Here is a 13,633-nt window from a genome sequence, read left to right on the forward strand (position 1 = left end):
ATCTAATTTCAAATTCTTCACTACCATCACCTTTCCATTTTCCAAATTACCAAACAAAACATCCACTAAAAACACACATTTCCCCTAAAATCTGCCTTCTTTTCTTGATGCTTCTACTAGTGTTTCACCTTTGAAGATGGTTCAAAGAAAGGTTGCCAACAAGATTGGTATCAAATCCCATCTCCATAAATTAGATACCAAAGTGGTTAACCATAAACCATCATCATCATTATCATCATCACCATCATTATCATGTTCATCACAAGCCCATGAAAAGCTAAAGAAGATCATGAAGAAATCAAGATCAATCAAACGCCCCGATGATCACTCAACGCCGTTCAAAAACAAGAAAACACCACCTTCACCCCCACAAAAACAATCACCAAACTACATGAAATCCACTAGTAGTTTTGAAGCAAGAAAAGAACAATATTCACCATCACCCAAGACTCCAACCCCAAAAGGTTCAAAAGGTTCTAAATCAAATGAACCATGTTCTAGTAATAAAGGGTCAAGAACATCAAGTTTAAAGATGGTAAGAACTTTAACCAAAACTCCGAGTTTTAAACCTACAAGATCTTCAAAGAAGGTGATATTATGTGAAGATGTGGATTCTCAAAGAGCAACATGTTCTTCCACTTTGAAAGATTCTAAGTTTCCAAATTATTTGCAACTTAATGATGGAGGGAATGAGTTAGATGGGACTTCTGCCATGAAAGTATGTCCTTACAGTTATTGTTCACTCAATGGTCATCATCATGCTCCCGTGCCACCATTGAAGTGTTTCTTGTCCGCAAGACGGCGACCTTTGAAAACGCAAAAGGGGTTTAAGCTCGGGTGTTTATCTCCGCGCCAAATTAAGCCTAGTGTTAAGAAATCCGCTATTAAGGAGCCTGTGGTTTTAGCTCAAGAAGAAGCAGATAAAGAAAACAAAGATTTCTTTATTGATATCTATCACAAAGAACCGCCTATCGTAGATATACAGGGTAAGGATGTGTGCATCAAGCTCAAGTCTATTAAAGAGCCAGTGATATTAGCTCAAGAGGAAGTAGATATGGAAGAGAAAGATTTCTTGGATAATATCTTTAGTGATGACACGGGACGGACTTTTGTAGAACTGCAGGATAAGGATGTGTGCATCAAGCCTGAGTTAGTTGAACCTTACGCATTCAAGAGCCTCGTGCACCAGGTTTACAATAATGACATGGAAAACAAAGGCGTTCAGGATTTTGAGTGCTCAGATCTCGATTGGGAGGAACGTTATTGTTCTAACTCAGGTAATGATAGTTTCAAGTTACACAAAGTCATATATTAGATATAATATATTAGTTAATATAATTATCTTTGCGATAAATTGGAGATATGATTTATTTAGTTTTTCTTCGTAATTATTCTTCTGTAGTTTGATTAAGTTTTCTTTATAATTATTCGTGCCCGTATATATAGTTGATCAACAGAGTTTTCATTTTCTATAGATCAAATGGAGAAGACGAGTGTTGAGAGGTTGTACAATGAGCATCAAAAGTTGTACAATGTGCGTCAAGAGTTGTATAACAAGCATCAAGAGTTGTACGATGAGAAAAGTGTGAGCTCGGGAGCATGGTCAGATGAAGATGGTGATTATGCATCAGACAGTTTGTGTCAGCCGACAAAAATCGATCAAGATAATATGAATCATGATCCACTTGAGGTGTCATCATCATCATCATCATCAGCAGCAGCAGCAGCTTCTGAATCAGATATAACTAACAAAACAGATGATCTTCAAAATTTAAATCATCCTATCAAAGATCAAAATGAAAATAATCAACAACAATCAAAAACCGTCCCGGAGTCTGCAGAGAAGTCAAACAATGAAACTACCAAGTGTCACACCACCATCATCTACAACATTATAAATTTCAACATATCTGTGTTCATCAATGGCAAAAAAACTGCCACTGTGCAAGTACCCGCAGCTTCCGTTGCTGCGGATAATATGCAGACAGAGGAACCCATGAAAGAACCGTGCACGAGCAATGAAGACAACATAGCTAGGGAAATAAATCAAATTATTGAAGATGAACAACCTCTCATTAAAGTTCAAGATATTGCTTCCACCGAGCTGTTGAATGAAACTGAAAACCATGATAATCCAGAACAAGAATGCAATCATTCAAACTCCATTGATGCTGTTACAAAGATGACTGAGGAACCTGTAATAATATCAGATCCGGATGAAGTAATATCTGAAACAGATATTAATCTTAGAGGTAGGAAGAAACCGTGCCAAGAAACCGAGGGTGAACAGCCCGAATTCAACCCGAGAGGACCGAATTTCCTGCCCGAAACAGCTGACCCGGATGCAGAAAAAGTGGATTTGAAGCACCAGGCGATCGATGAACGGAAGAACGCTGAGGAATGGATGGTGGACTTTGCTTTACAGCAAGCGGTTACAACACTCGCGCCAGCGCGTAAGAAAAAAGTCGCGTTGCTTGTTGAAGCTTTTGAAAAGGTGATGCCTGATCTGATCCCAAGGTATGAAACACATAAACATGTTTCGAAAGAGTTCACGAATTCGAGACCGATGCAAGCTTGCAGCTAATATAAGTGGGTATTTTACTAATTTAGACTAGTTTGGATTGAATTTAAAGAAATTTTGATCTTAAGAACAGTGGATATAATAGTTTTTATGATTTGTGCAGGTGACATGGATAACAATCATCAGTTTGTGATCTGCAAAGCAGGGCTGAGAATTAGATGATAAAGAGTTATGATCTTATATGTGTGATTTAAAGTTCATGTGTGTACATTATAGTTGGATTAAGTGTGTTGTTTGTCGTATTATGTATGAGTTGTGTTGTAGTTGGGGCACTCTTGCCTCTAAATATTTATGAATTAAGTGTAATACAAGTGTCTTTGTAGCATTTTTATTTTGGTTTTTTCATAGTTTTCTTCTATCATCGCACAATTTTGCCTTTGTTTACTTACCAGTCACCACATTGATTGGACACTGTCTAACAAATAAGATGTATAGTTTCTTTTAATCATATTCATTTGGTTTAATTACGATGATTGGGTCAACGTTGTCGGTCTGCCTTTGGAGTTATTGCCGGTTTTTCAATTTCCTGTTGGATTAATATTATGGTTTGGCCAGCAATTTCTAGTTTCAACCCAAACCCATGTGATCAGCGCCTGTTTTGACTCAAAACAAGATCTTTTATGACCAGTATATGAACCTAACTTACCGACCCGCCTCTTATACCGGGCCTAGTTTCTATTGTTTGACACCATGTTAGATTAATGCTCTGTACAGAAGTGTATCAGTAGACTGTAAAATTAAGACATCCATAAGGACAGCAAGTGAGAAAATTCAAAAGGTTTCTTTTATCAAGGTATAAAACCCTAAAAATAAAACAACTTATGTGATCTAACAAATTACAAGTATCATTATAATTATCAAAATATGTAATAACAAACAAATAAAAGATACTCCCAAAACAAAAGCCACTTCCATCATGATAGCAAAACAAGCCTCATTCACGCGAACAATCTTTGTTTGTTGATGAAACAGTGTTTGTTTTATCCCATGTTTGCACCTCGATTGCAGGGGACTCGGAAACAAGAGACTGAAGCTGTTTGTAATAGCTATCAAGAACACCACGATCTGTTTGACCATTTTGTTTGACTTCTTTTTTAATAAGACCATCACCAAACGCCTTTAATGCATCGGTTGTTGACACATTATTCACAGATTCATACAACTGGTGGAACTTGTTTCTCATTTCGGGTGATTCGATTATCTTGTCTCTTAGTTCATCAGGAATGCAATTTAGGGCTCTAAACCGAGTTACAAACACAATGTTAAAAAAATGTTAAATGAAGAAAGGTGATGATTTATTAATTGACAGGTTGGTTATAAAAAAGGAAATGTACCCGGTGACACCTCTAACAAGACCCCAGTTATATCCAACGAGTACGGATTCCTTAAAACCAATATTGAAACCCTGTTGTGCTGAAGCTTCTTTTCCTGCTATAAGGCCGTCACGGTATCCAATCTGTTCAATTTGTTAAGGTTTACATAAAATGTGATACACCACCAGTATATGTATGTGTCTATCGTGTCGGGTTGACTGGTTGAATTGTTCCTCAATCTCTTTTATTAAATGAGCTTCAATAAAAGGCCATTTAAGCTCAACTCGATATGAGTTATTAGCAAGCCAATCTCTAGCAGCTCATGAGCAGCTTGGCTCGTGTCCCCAACCCCCCCCCCCCCCCCCCCCGGGTCGTTCAACCAGAATACGACACATTTAGCAGCCAATCTGTTTTATTAAACAGATCGAACCAACACGATAATCTTCTTATCATGCCATAAATTGCCACCCATATGTATGTGTAGGTTCTGTGTGCGCGCGCGTATGAGTTAAGGATACCGCATGAAATTGGTTTTTTCTTCTTTGCCATTCTCTGTCGAGGTCAAATGACTGGTCAAACTTCTCATCTGAACCATTCAATGTTGACCCATCTTCACACCAATCTTCATCCTCACCATCTAAAATCAAACAGTAATTATATATTTTGATTAAGTTATATTGCTTTCTCGAGATCATTAAACTTCATTTAATGCATGCATGCCTAGAAGTGTAAACGAGCCGACGCGCTCGTGAGATACTCGAGATCGGCTCACTAGAAGCTCGAATCGAGCCAAGCATAAATGAAGTCGACCCGAGCTCATGTTAAACAAACCCGAGCTACATATACAACTAAAAAATGACTAGAAAAACTGTTACATCTTTGTATATGAAATAAACAGTATATATGATTAGTTTTATAGCATAGGTTTCTTGAATCAAATTCAATACAATAGGTATGTAAAACAGAATAATCCTGAGCAATGGATAACATACGGTTGTATCCAATCACTTTACAAAAACCATGTTGTTGACCAGAAAACAACTAGTGTCACCTTGTAACTTTTACTGCTCCAGATCTGTCTATATGCTTATTTCATATTTCAAACAAGAAACAAAATAATTATTGGATATAGTTGGTATCACTATCATTCTATCACAGTCATTCACCAAAATCCATTTTGGTCCAGCACATGTTTTGAATCTAAACGAATTCTTACTTATTTTAAGCATATTGTTCCAACTCAAACTCATAAAAAAGAGTTTGTTTGATAAACAAGCCCAGAACTTCATATCATGCTGAGTTACTTTCACAAGCTTAAAAAAGCATATTATTTGAATAAATATAGTACATACATATTACATGATAAATATAGCTATATATAATTACAATAAAAACAAAATAATACTCATATTATGTTATATATAAAAAATAATAAGTACAGATATAAAAAATTAATCTTATATGTGCAGAAAAAATAAGCTAGCCAATGCAGAGCCAAGTTCGAGCGTAATTAATCTGGATATTATACCTGATAAATGCAATTGCTTATTGTGATGAACTGATGGTTGATCCAATTCTACTTTTTTTGGTTCCAAGATCTCTGAATATAATTCATCAGCAAAACTTCTGTCCATCTGTGCAATGTGACCGCTTATATCAGTTATCAACTTATCATTCTTGATTTAAACTAACTTTTACTCAACTACATATTATACTGCAGTCAGCATACTAAAGTAGATTTGTAGAATTTGCATCATAAGCAAAGAACATGAACCATTATGTAGTCCGTTTTCACACCTTTTATGGCGTATAAAAAAGTTTATAACACAAATATGCCCGTGACGTCTTTCATATATTAACTCTAGATAAAAATGTTACACACTTACCATACATACTTATTTAGCAATATACGAAAAATAATGCAGTAAAACACTGACTTTCATTTGCTTATACAATTTCTGACCATTACTCGCAATCGATAACCTAATCAAATACATAGGCCAATTTTCCTCAACAGTTTAACAAATGTGTTAAAAACCGAATTTTTTCGTTGTCCGTCACTAATTTTCCGTTCAAAATAAAAGATTTTAGTAACAGAGCCAAAAATTAGTTGATGATCCACTTTAGAATTATGACATAAAGCTTCTACATACACATAATAACTTCAATTCAATTGGGACAACTAAATTTTGCTTCAAAACCAACAAGTTTTCTTTAGACTCTCATTGGGGTATTTTATCGAACACTTGGCGTGCATCCCAATAGTGGCGGATCCAGAAATTCTTTCCGGTGGGTTCCCTGTTTGTTTTTAGATGCTCTAATTTTATACAGCTGGACATCATAATTTCTGGGTCGGGTAGGGTAAGATTCATCACATAATAAATACGATACAATAACAAAAAAAACAAACATAAATGAATAGTAAGATGTAAAGTAAGCATACCTGCTAATGAGCTATTGATTATTCAAGAAACTTGAAAAGAAGCCGCCGCCGGCGTTGTGCGGCGGCGTAGGGGTGACCGGAGGGTGGAGGCTGCTGGGGTTTGAATGCTCGATGTAGAGGTGCACAAATCGGAATAACCGGACCGGTTTTTTTTGGCCCGGAAAAAAACCGGACCGGTTAATAACCGGTTTTTGTATGTCAAAACCCTAACCGGTCTAACCGGTTAGGACCGGTTTAGAAACCGGTTAGAACCGGTTAATAACCGGTTAACCGTTTTTTTTTTAAAATAACCGGTTAATAACCGGTTTTTTTCATAATAACCGGTTTTAAAAAAAACCGGTTTTTACATTAACCGGTTCGTTAACCGGTTTTGGATCTAAAACTTGTAACCGAAGTACAAACCGGCGGTTTGTAAACCGGTCAAACCGGTTTTTAAAAAACCGGTTTTTGTAAAAACCGGTTTTCGGTTTAAACCGGCAAACCGGTTCCCGAACCTGTTTTTTTGACCATCTCTAGCTCGATGAATCGACGATGGGTAATTTTTAATTCAGGGTTTTATGATAATAAATTAATAATAATAACAATATATCACAAGTAAAACAAAAAAAGGTTACGTAAGCTTTATCTTAAAAATTCGAAACTCTATGGATCCCTGCTTATTTCATAATTATCAAAAGTTTAAGTTAAAATGCAAAAAATAAAGAGATAAGAGCATTCATATCTTAACCATCACATTTTGTGTGTAGAGTTTTTATAATTTAGAGAAAAATTTATGGTATTGTGAGTAGATGAGAAAGAAAATACAATAACTTTTTTATATATTTGAAAAACAACTGTTCACGTCTATAACTTTTTAATATTTGTTGAAAGTGGTTGTGAGTGAAAGAGAGCGAAGGATAATGATAAACGTATAAAAATAGTATTATTTAATTAAAATGAGAGAGAAAATATAGTGTTTTTTAATGTAATTTTGAATTTAGAGATGATTGAGGGATGAGAAAAAGAACCTTATTGGTAAGTGGAGCTGCATCCGAATTCCACACACCATAATCTAGCCACCATAGAAAGTTCAGCCCGTCGCGGCCACCGTCCACTGCCTATCATCACCTTCTTTCGTCGCCACCGCTATCATGTTGCATAATAAATATTAGATGGACTTGAAACGTAATTGTTTAATAGTATAGGGACTTATTGTAAAATGACTAATTCTACTTAACAAGCGGTAGTTGAGAAATATTAGAGGGACATAAAATGTAATTGTTTAGTAGTATAGGGGATTATTGTATAATGTCTAATTGTACTTACCAAGGCATGTGCGTGGTGCAGTTCGGTGCGGTTTTCGACTAAAACCAAACCAAAAACCAAAACGTTGGTTTTTTGAGTTTTTGAAACCTTTTGGTTTTCGTCTTGGTTTCGGTTTTTCGGTTTGAGCTTAAAATTTTTTTGGCAAAAAGTAATAAATTTATGTATAAATAATTTTGTTAATTGCAAAATAATAGCAAAATAATAGACTATTATTTATTTGACCAAAAATATTTGAGTTACATATTTATTAGATTCTTATAAATTACTTAATATAAAATATAATTTAGGAATTCGATTCAATTCGGTTTGGTTTTTTCGGTTTTTATTACATGCCAAACCAAAACCGAACGTTAGTTCGGTTTTTATAAAAACATAAAACCAAATCGTTGTTTATGTTTCAGTTCGGCTTTCTCGGTTTGGATTTTTTAGTTTCTGATCGAGTTACCATAAGCCCCTATACTACAAAACAATTGCATTTCAAGTCCTTCTAATATATGTTGCGTAACAACTAACAACCATCCACGACCATCTCTCGCGTTTTGTTCACGGGTTATCTGCTTATTATATTTTTTTATAGCAATTCTATTTGATACTCGTTTGGGTTTAGGACTCCGACACGCTATGTAATATGTTAATTATATATTTTAATATTAAAGTCAAGATATATCTGATTATGAGTGATGGTTTGCTATTTATGAATTTAAATTTGCAATTATCTGAATCTGAATAGGTTTTTCTTTTTGAACAGCAAAGCAGATTATATTAGAAAGCAAAGAGCGTCCAGCTAGGAGCTGGATGGAACAAACAGACTAAAAAGCGAAAAGAAAAAAGAAAAGTGAAAGCATACACCAAAAAACAAACTACTCAAGCTAAGATACAGTCCAAGAGACAATCCAATCTTGCCAAACAATCTCCTAATGTGGAGATATGTGCTTAATCCACCCATAAAGAGTGGTCTTGATTTCCTCCAGAACGAGAGCGTGCTACGTTCTGGCCACATGCTTATCATAAATTTACCATTTTGACCATCAAAGTTTCATCAAATGAACAATGGATTCCCTGATTGTCGAAAAAATATATCATCCTATCATGAACCCGATAAAACTGTTTTGTAATATAGTATGCTTTGTAGGGCTTAATCCATAGATTTATGTAACTGATAGAACATTTATAAAAGTCGTTTTACTTATAATTTGTTATTATATGTTTTGGGCCCGGTCCATTAGGGCATTCATGTAACCTAGGAGGCTAGCCTATAAACAGGCACTTCATGTTTAGCCTCTTGGCACTCTTGAATACAACTTCATCTTTTTCAAATTCTCGTTTTACATTTTGCTACCATGATCCGAAATCTGGGAGTTGTTGGATTCTGCACCTCAACAACACAGATTTATTCAAAATACGGGAACCTACATGTTCACTGTTTATTTTGATACCAAGTCCGGTGTATGACCCAATTGTATTTGTTGCTTCATAGTTAATTGATTCAATGTAGATGTTATAGAAAATCAGCCATTAAACCCAACATGGAAGATCATGGTTCATTCAACAACACTCAAGCCGAATGTTCTTAAAGTACTTAATTTGAAGTATAAGATAAAATAAAAATTCAAAGGCTATTTCCGATTTGCTAAGAATTCATCTAGGAAGCAATACTGTTTTGGGTATAAAAAATTCGCATTGACACATACACGTACAACTTTGATAATTCAACGAAGAGGTTACAAATTGTTATTCGTCAAATAAGGATCTAGATTTCTCAATTTGTTTCGTAAAGTATGCCATGGAGCAATCTTTTATCATGCTTGATTCTCATAAGGACTTTCAATCAATGCTTAGAATGTACATAGTGAAAAAAGAATTGGCTTTCTTTTTTACTTGGTACACTTCGCACAATAAATGTTATTTGTACACTATCTCGCCAATGGTGCTTCTGTTGGAAGTAATTTCCAACTTGATAGGCCCGTCACGTGTGGGTGATCAGGTTGGACCTATTGGGCCTATGGAATTAGGGTTTTATTATATTTGGTAATGTCTTGACTAGCAAGTTAGATTAGTCTATATAAACCAAGATATGTTAGACATTATAGAATGTGAGGTGTGAGATACAACCAAGTTAGGGTTTATCTAGAAACACACATGAAATGTAACCGAGTTAGGGTTTATCTAGATGCAACCAAGTTAGGGTTCATCAAGAGTCAAACCAAGTTAGGGTTTGAGATATTGTAATCAATTTTTTGAGTTAGATTTTCTGATTAATATAAACAAGAGTTATTTGTTTATTCGTATTTGATTATCGATCCGAGACTTGAATTGGTATCAGAGCCAAGTTCAAGAAATCGATAATTGGTTGGTGTCGAGCGGTGGCTTGAGGAGGAGCTATCAACTGGTGAATATCGGAACCAAGTTTGGTGCGTATTGATACGTTAGAGTAGCGGCGTGGGTACGGAGGTGCAACAAGGGTTGTTAGCGTTCAGTTCTGGTTTTGCAACGGCTAAAGTGTTGACACCATAGGATTTTGATCACCAAGTTGGGTTCCGTGTTGAAGTCACTTTTCACAAGCAGGTCAGTCAGAGTCGGATCTGTAACGGCGATTTGTTGTTCGGTGGCAACAATAGGGAGAACCAACGGAAAGCTCAGCAACATTGGTTGGGTTCTAATTGCATTCTTTTGTTGAAGTGGGGTTTCTTGTTTTGCCATTAATTAACAAGGAGGCTGCTAAAAAGTCACGGTGGTGTTACAAAAGCCAAAAGTTCAAAAAGGATTAAAAGCTTGGCTTAGTGGCTTGCAAAGGAAGCTAGAAGCCTAGAAGGGTTACAAAGAAAAAACATAATATTTTAAGCAATTTATTTTGTTTGAAGTTCAAGTGGTTTACGAGCAAACGAATTCAGTTTTGAAAAGTTGTTCTGATTGATTTGTTCATATTCTTTCAACGGGCTGAAGCAAGGGATTGGACAAACGGGTTTAATTTAGAGTTTGTTTTTATACGAGTTGAACGAGTTATGTTCTGACCATGGGTTTGATATTTTGGACCGATTTGGGAACTTATGAAGATCAAGAAGACTAATGTTCGCTCCATTAGGTGACAAGGAGTGCAACCAAAGGAGTGGTTGTGCGAGTTCATATGACCGAGTGAATGGTCGAGGACGGGGTCACGGAAGATGTCGAGTTCGGGAAAGCCGAAAGAGCACAGTTATGGATCAAGAGAAGTTCCGGGAGATCAAGACCAAGATGGTTGTGGAAGCCAAGAAGGTCAAGATCATGGTTCGAATCAAACATGTGAAGAAGACAAGTTTGGAGACAAAGATTCACCTATTTCGGGTCGGAAATTAGGGGGGTGATTAATGGAAGTAATTTCCAACTTGATAGGCCCGTCATGTGTGGGTGATCTGGTTGGACCTATTGGGCCTATGGAATTAGGGTTTTATTATATTTGGTAATGTCTTGACTAGCAAGTTAAGTTAGTCTATATAAACCAAGATATGTTAGACATTATAGAATGTGAGGTGTGAGATACAACCAAGTTAGGGTTTATCTAGAGACACACATGAGATGTAACCGAGTTAGGGTTCATCTAGATGCAACCAAGTTAGGGTTCATCAAGAGTCAAACCAAGTTAGGGTTTGAGATATTGTAATCAGTTTTTTGAGTTAGATTTTCTGATTAATATAAACAAAAGTTATTTGTTTATTCATATTTGATTATCGATCCGGGCCTTGAGCTTCTTATTTGGAGGTATTCCTCTCATTCCTTCACATTTTATGCGTGTGTAGCACGGTGGATGAACTCTATACAGAAAACAAATTTTTTATACTTCACGCTTACATAATTTTTATTAATGAAGAACTAAAAATGGGCAAAGGTTTCATATTTTTTTTTTCCTTTTACCAGTTAAACGTTGTATACTTGTACACGGATACCCTTACCACCTTACAATCACACCAAAATCAGAATGAAATTGTTTCATCTTTTTAAAAGTGATTTTCCAAGTGGTTGTCAAATTTATAGAAAAAGAAAAGCTGGGACTGTTATAGTTTGTGTCAGAAGCAAAGGCACCTTCTTTTCATTTCTTTACTTGTGTCCCATTATGACTGTTGCTACATTAATCATTATTCTCCTTGTGTTGTGACAAACTCATGGCCAAACCTTACAACCAAAGCTACTTCTTTTTATATGTTGAAATATAATATGTACTTGACATTCCGTTAAATCAGCCTAGCTAATTCTAAAACCCAAAAAGGAGCATTAAAGAAATACGGTGGGTTCCTGAGAGTGGAATGACGATAATCGAGTGAGTCAATGACGTGTCAGTGATCCAAATAGTTGATAAAAAATGTTTGAAGTTTAATCTCTAACCAAAGTACAAAAAGTGAAAGCAAGCATGACCTCAAATGCCAAAATCTTTCCATAAATAGCAACATTGCCTCTTCACTTATCATCACAATGGCACCTCACATCCTAACCTTCAGTCTGTTTTCTCTTTACTTATTTCTCATTTCCGCCATCGTGGTCACCGCTAATGGCTCCTTCTCTGAGCACTTCGCCACAACAAGACTATCACCGGATGCCAGAAAAATGACCCGCCTTCACTTCTACTTCCATGACATTGTTAGTGGAAAACACAAAACCGCGATCCCAATAATCGGAGCTAAAAATGCATTTGGCATGACGGCAATCGTGGATGACCCACTGACTCTGGACACCAAGCACAGGTCGAAATCAGTGGGTCGAGCTCAAGGACTCTATGCGCTTTCTTCTAAACATGATCTGGCCTTACTATGGCAATGAGTTTTATATTTACTTATGGCAAATACAATGGTAGCACACTTAGTGTTATGGGGCGGAACGCTGTGCTCGATGCAGTGAGGGAAATGCCTATTATTGGAGGAAGCGGGGTGTTTAGGTTCGCTCGCGGCTATGCACTTGCCAATACGGTGCGATATAATCCAAAAACCGGTGATGCAGTGGTTCGGTATAATGTAACTGTAATGCATGGCTAATAAAATTAAAAGTCATATGTCCCACATTCTGATGTTGTGTATCTGATATTGTGTAACCTAAGTTAATGTTCAATGGCTAAAGCATTATGTTCTTGTATCCAATTAGTTAATATCCCATTTACACTACACCAATTAATTTCATTGTCTCCTATCTATCTGCGCCTCTGGTTCGGGATTTCAGGTGAGATCTAAGGTCTTCGGGTACTAGGATTTCGAGTGATCAACGCCCGTTGGGTATCTTCACACCGTAGCCACCAATAGACTGCCCATGCATTCTGAGAACCCTTCACATTCCGTATATGTTTCCATTTTGCAACCAAGGTAAACAAAATATAGCTCACAGGCTTCTTTGATCTTTCTGTGTTTTATGTGTGTCTACAAATGTTACTTCATTTGTAACACTAAATTATACCGGCAAGGCGGCACACTCACACCTATAAAACACATAATTTAAGTCATTTATTACGTTAACCAAATTAAGTTCACTCTATAAGAACCTATCGTGTACATTAGCAAAGAAAACTATGACCCAGTGGCAGATCTGCATTATAGTGGCGGATCCACATTATTTTTCCATGGGTGTTAGGAATTTTTGGGTTCGGCTGATTATCGCTATATGATAAAACCTTCGGTCCGGCTCGGGTTGAATATGAAAAAAGATTATCAAACCAAATTTTAAATAATAAAATAGCACGTGAAACCTCATTACAAATCAAATGATTAACTTTTGAGAAAGTGTTCAATTAATACACTCATAATTCCTATTTTAAAGTAAATCAAATCCTTAACTTATTGGCATTATAACCAACGAAGCATTTATAACAATTTCAAGCATATTCAATAAGAAGTTTGAAATTATATATATAAGTTAATAATAAAGACTGATTTACAACTAAGCTTTAAAAAAGGAATAACCGAACTAAGCTTCACACAACGACAAGTGTACCCGTCAAGTAACCTTTACAAGGGTGGATCTATGGGGTGTCCATGG

General features: G+C 36.1%; 2 protein-coding genes and 1 pseudogene across 2 annotated transcripts; 2 read left to right on the forward strand and 1 right to left on the reverse strand.

Moving 5' to 3' along the window:
- Positions 1 to 2,614, forward strand: LOC143538216 (uncharacterized). Its single transcript, XM_077031820.1, has 2 exons — positions 1 to 1,277; positions 1,476 to 2,614. Exons 1-2 carry the CDS (start codon positions 137 to 139, stop codon positions 2,582 to 2,584), a joined length of 2,250 nt encoding a protein of 749 aa, XP_076887935.1. The 5' UTR covers positions 1 to 136; the 3' UTR covers positions 2,585 to 2,614.
- Positions 2,615 to 3,215: 601 nt separating this feature from the next.
- On the reverse strand, positions 3,216 to 5,571 carry LOC143538187 (uncharacterized). The gene is made up of 4 exons (XM_077031794.1): positions 5,423 to 5,571; positions 4,413 to 4,531; positions 3,916 to 4,037; positions 3,216 to 3,819 (listed from the first exon to the last, which is right to left on the reverse strand). The coding sequence occupies exons 1-4, from the start codon at positions 5,526 to 5,528 to the stop codon at positions 3,516 to 3,518; spliced, it is 651 nt and encodes a 216-aa protein (XP_076887909.1). The 5' UTR covers positions 5,529 to 5,571; the 3' UTR covers positions 3,216 to 3,515.
- Positions 5,572 to 12,067: 6,496 nt separating this feature from the next.
- LOC143538188 (dirigent protein 22 pseudogene) lies at positions 12,068 to 12,713 on the forward strand (annotated as a pseudogene).
- The last annotated feature ends 920 nt before the right edge of the window (positions 12,714 to 13,633 follow it).

The sequence above is a fragment of the Bidens hawaiensis genome, unplaced genomic scaffold, assembly GCF_021521415.1.
Source record: "Bidens hawaiensis isolate Kalapana, Puna unplaced genomic scaffold, B.hawaiensis_p1.1 tig00011510_1, whole genome shotgun sequence".
NCBI classification, from domain to species: domain Eukaryota; kingdom Viridiplantae; phylum Streptophyta; class Magnoliopsida; order Asterales; family Asteraceae; genus Bidens; species Bidens hawaiensis.

What these genes read in the sequence shown, in the direction of transcription:
- LOC143538216 (XM_077031820.1), top strand. Translation starts at nt 137, where the DNA reads ATGGTTCAAAGAAAGGTTGCCAACAAGATTGGTATCAAATCCCATCTC. An exon ending in ACGTTATTGTTCTAACTCAG is followed by an intron (nt 1,278 to 1,475) that starts GTAATGATAGTT and finishes CATTTTCTATAG; the next exon opens with ATCAAATGGAGAAGACGAGT.
- LOC143538187 (XM_077031794.1), bottom strand. Translation starts at nt 5,528, where the DNA reads ATGGACAGAAGTTTTGCTGATGAATTATATTCAGAGATCTTGGAACCA. An exon ending in GAAAAAACCAATTTCATGCG is followed by an intron (nt 4,038 to 4,412) that starts GTATCCTTAACT and finishes CAAATTGAACAG; the next exon opens with ATTGGATACCGTGACGGCCT. An exon ending in CTTGTTAGAGGTGTCACCGG is followed by an intron (nt 3,820 to 3,915) that starts GTACATTTCCTT and finishes AACTCGGTTTAG; the next exon opens with AGCCCTAAATTGCATTCCTG.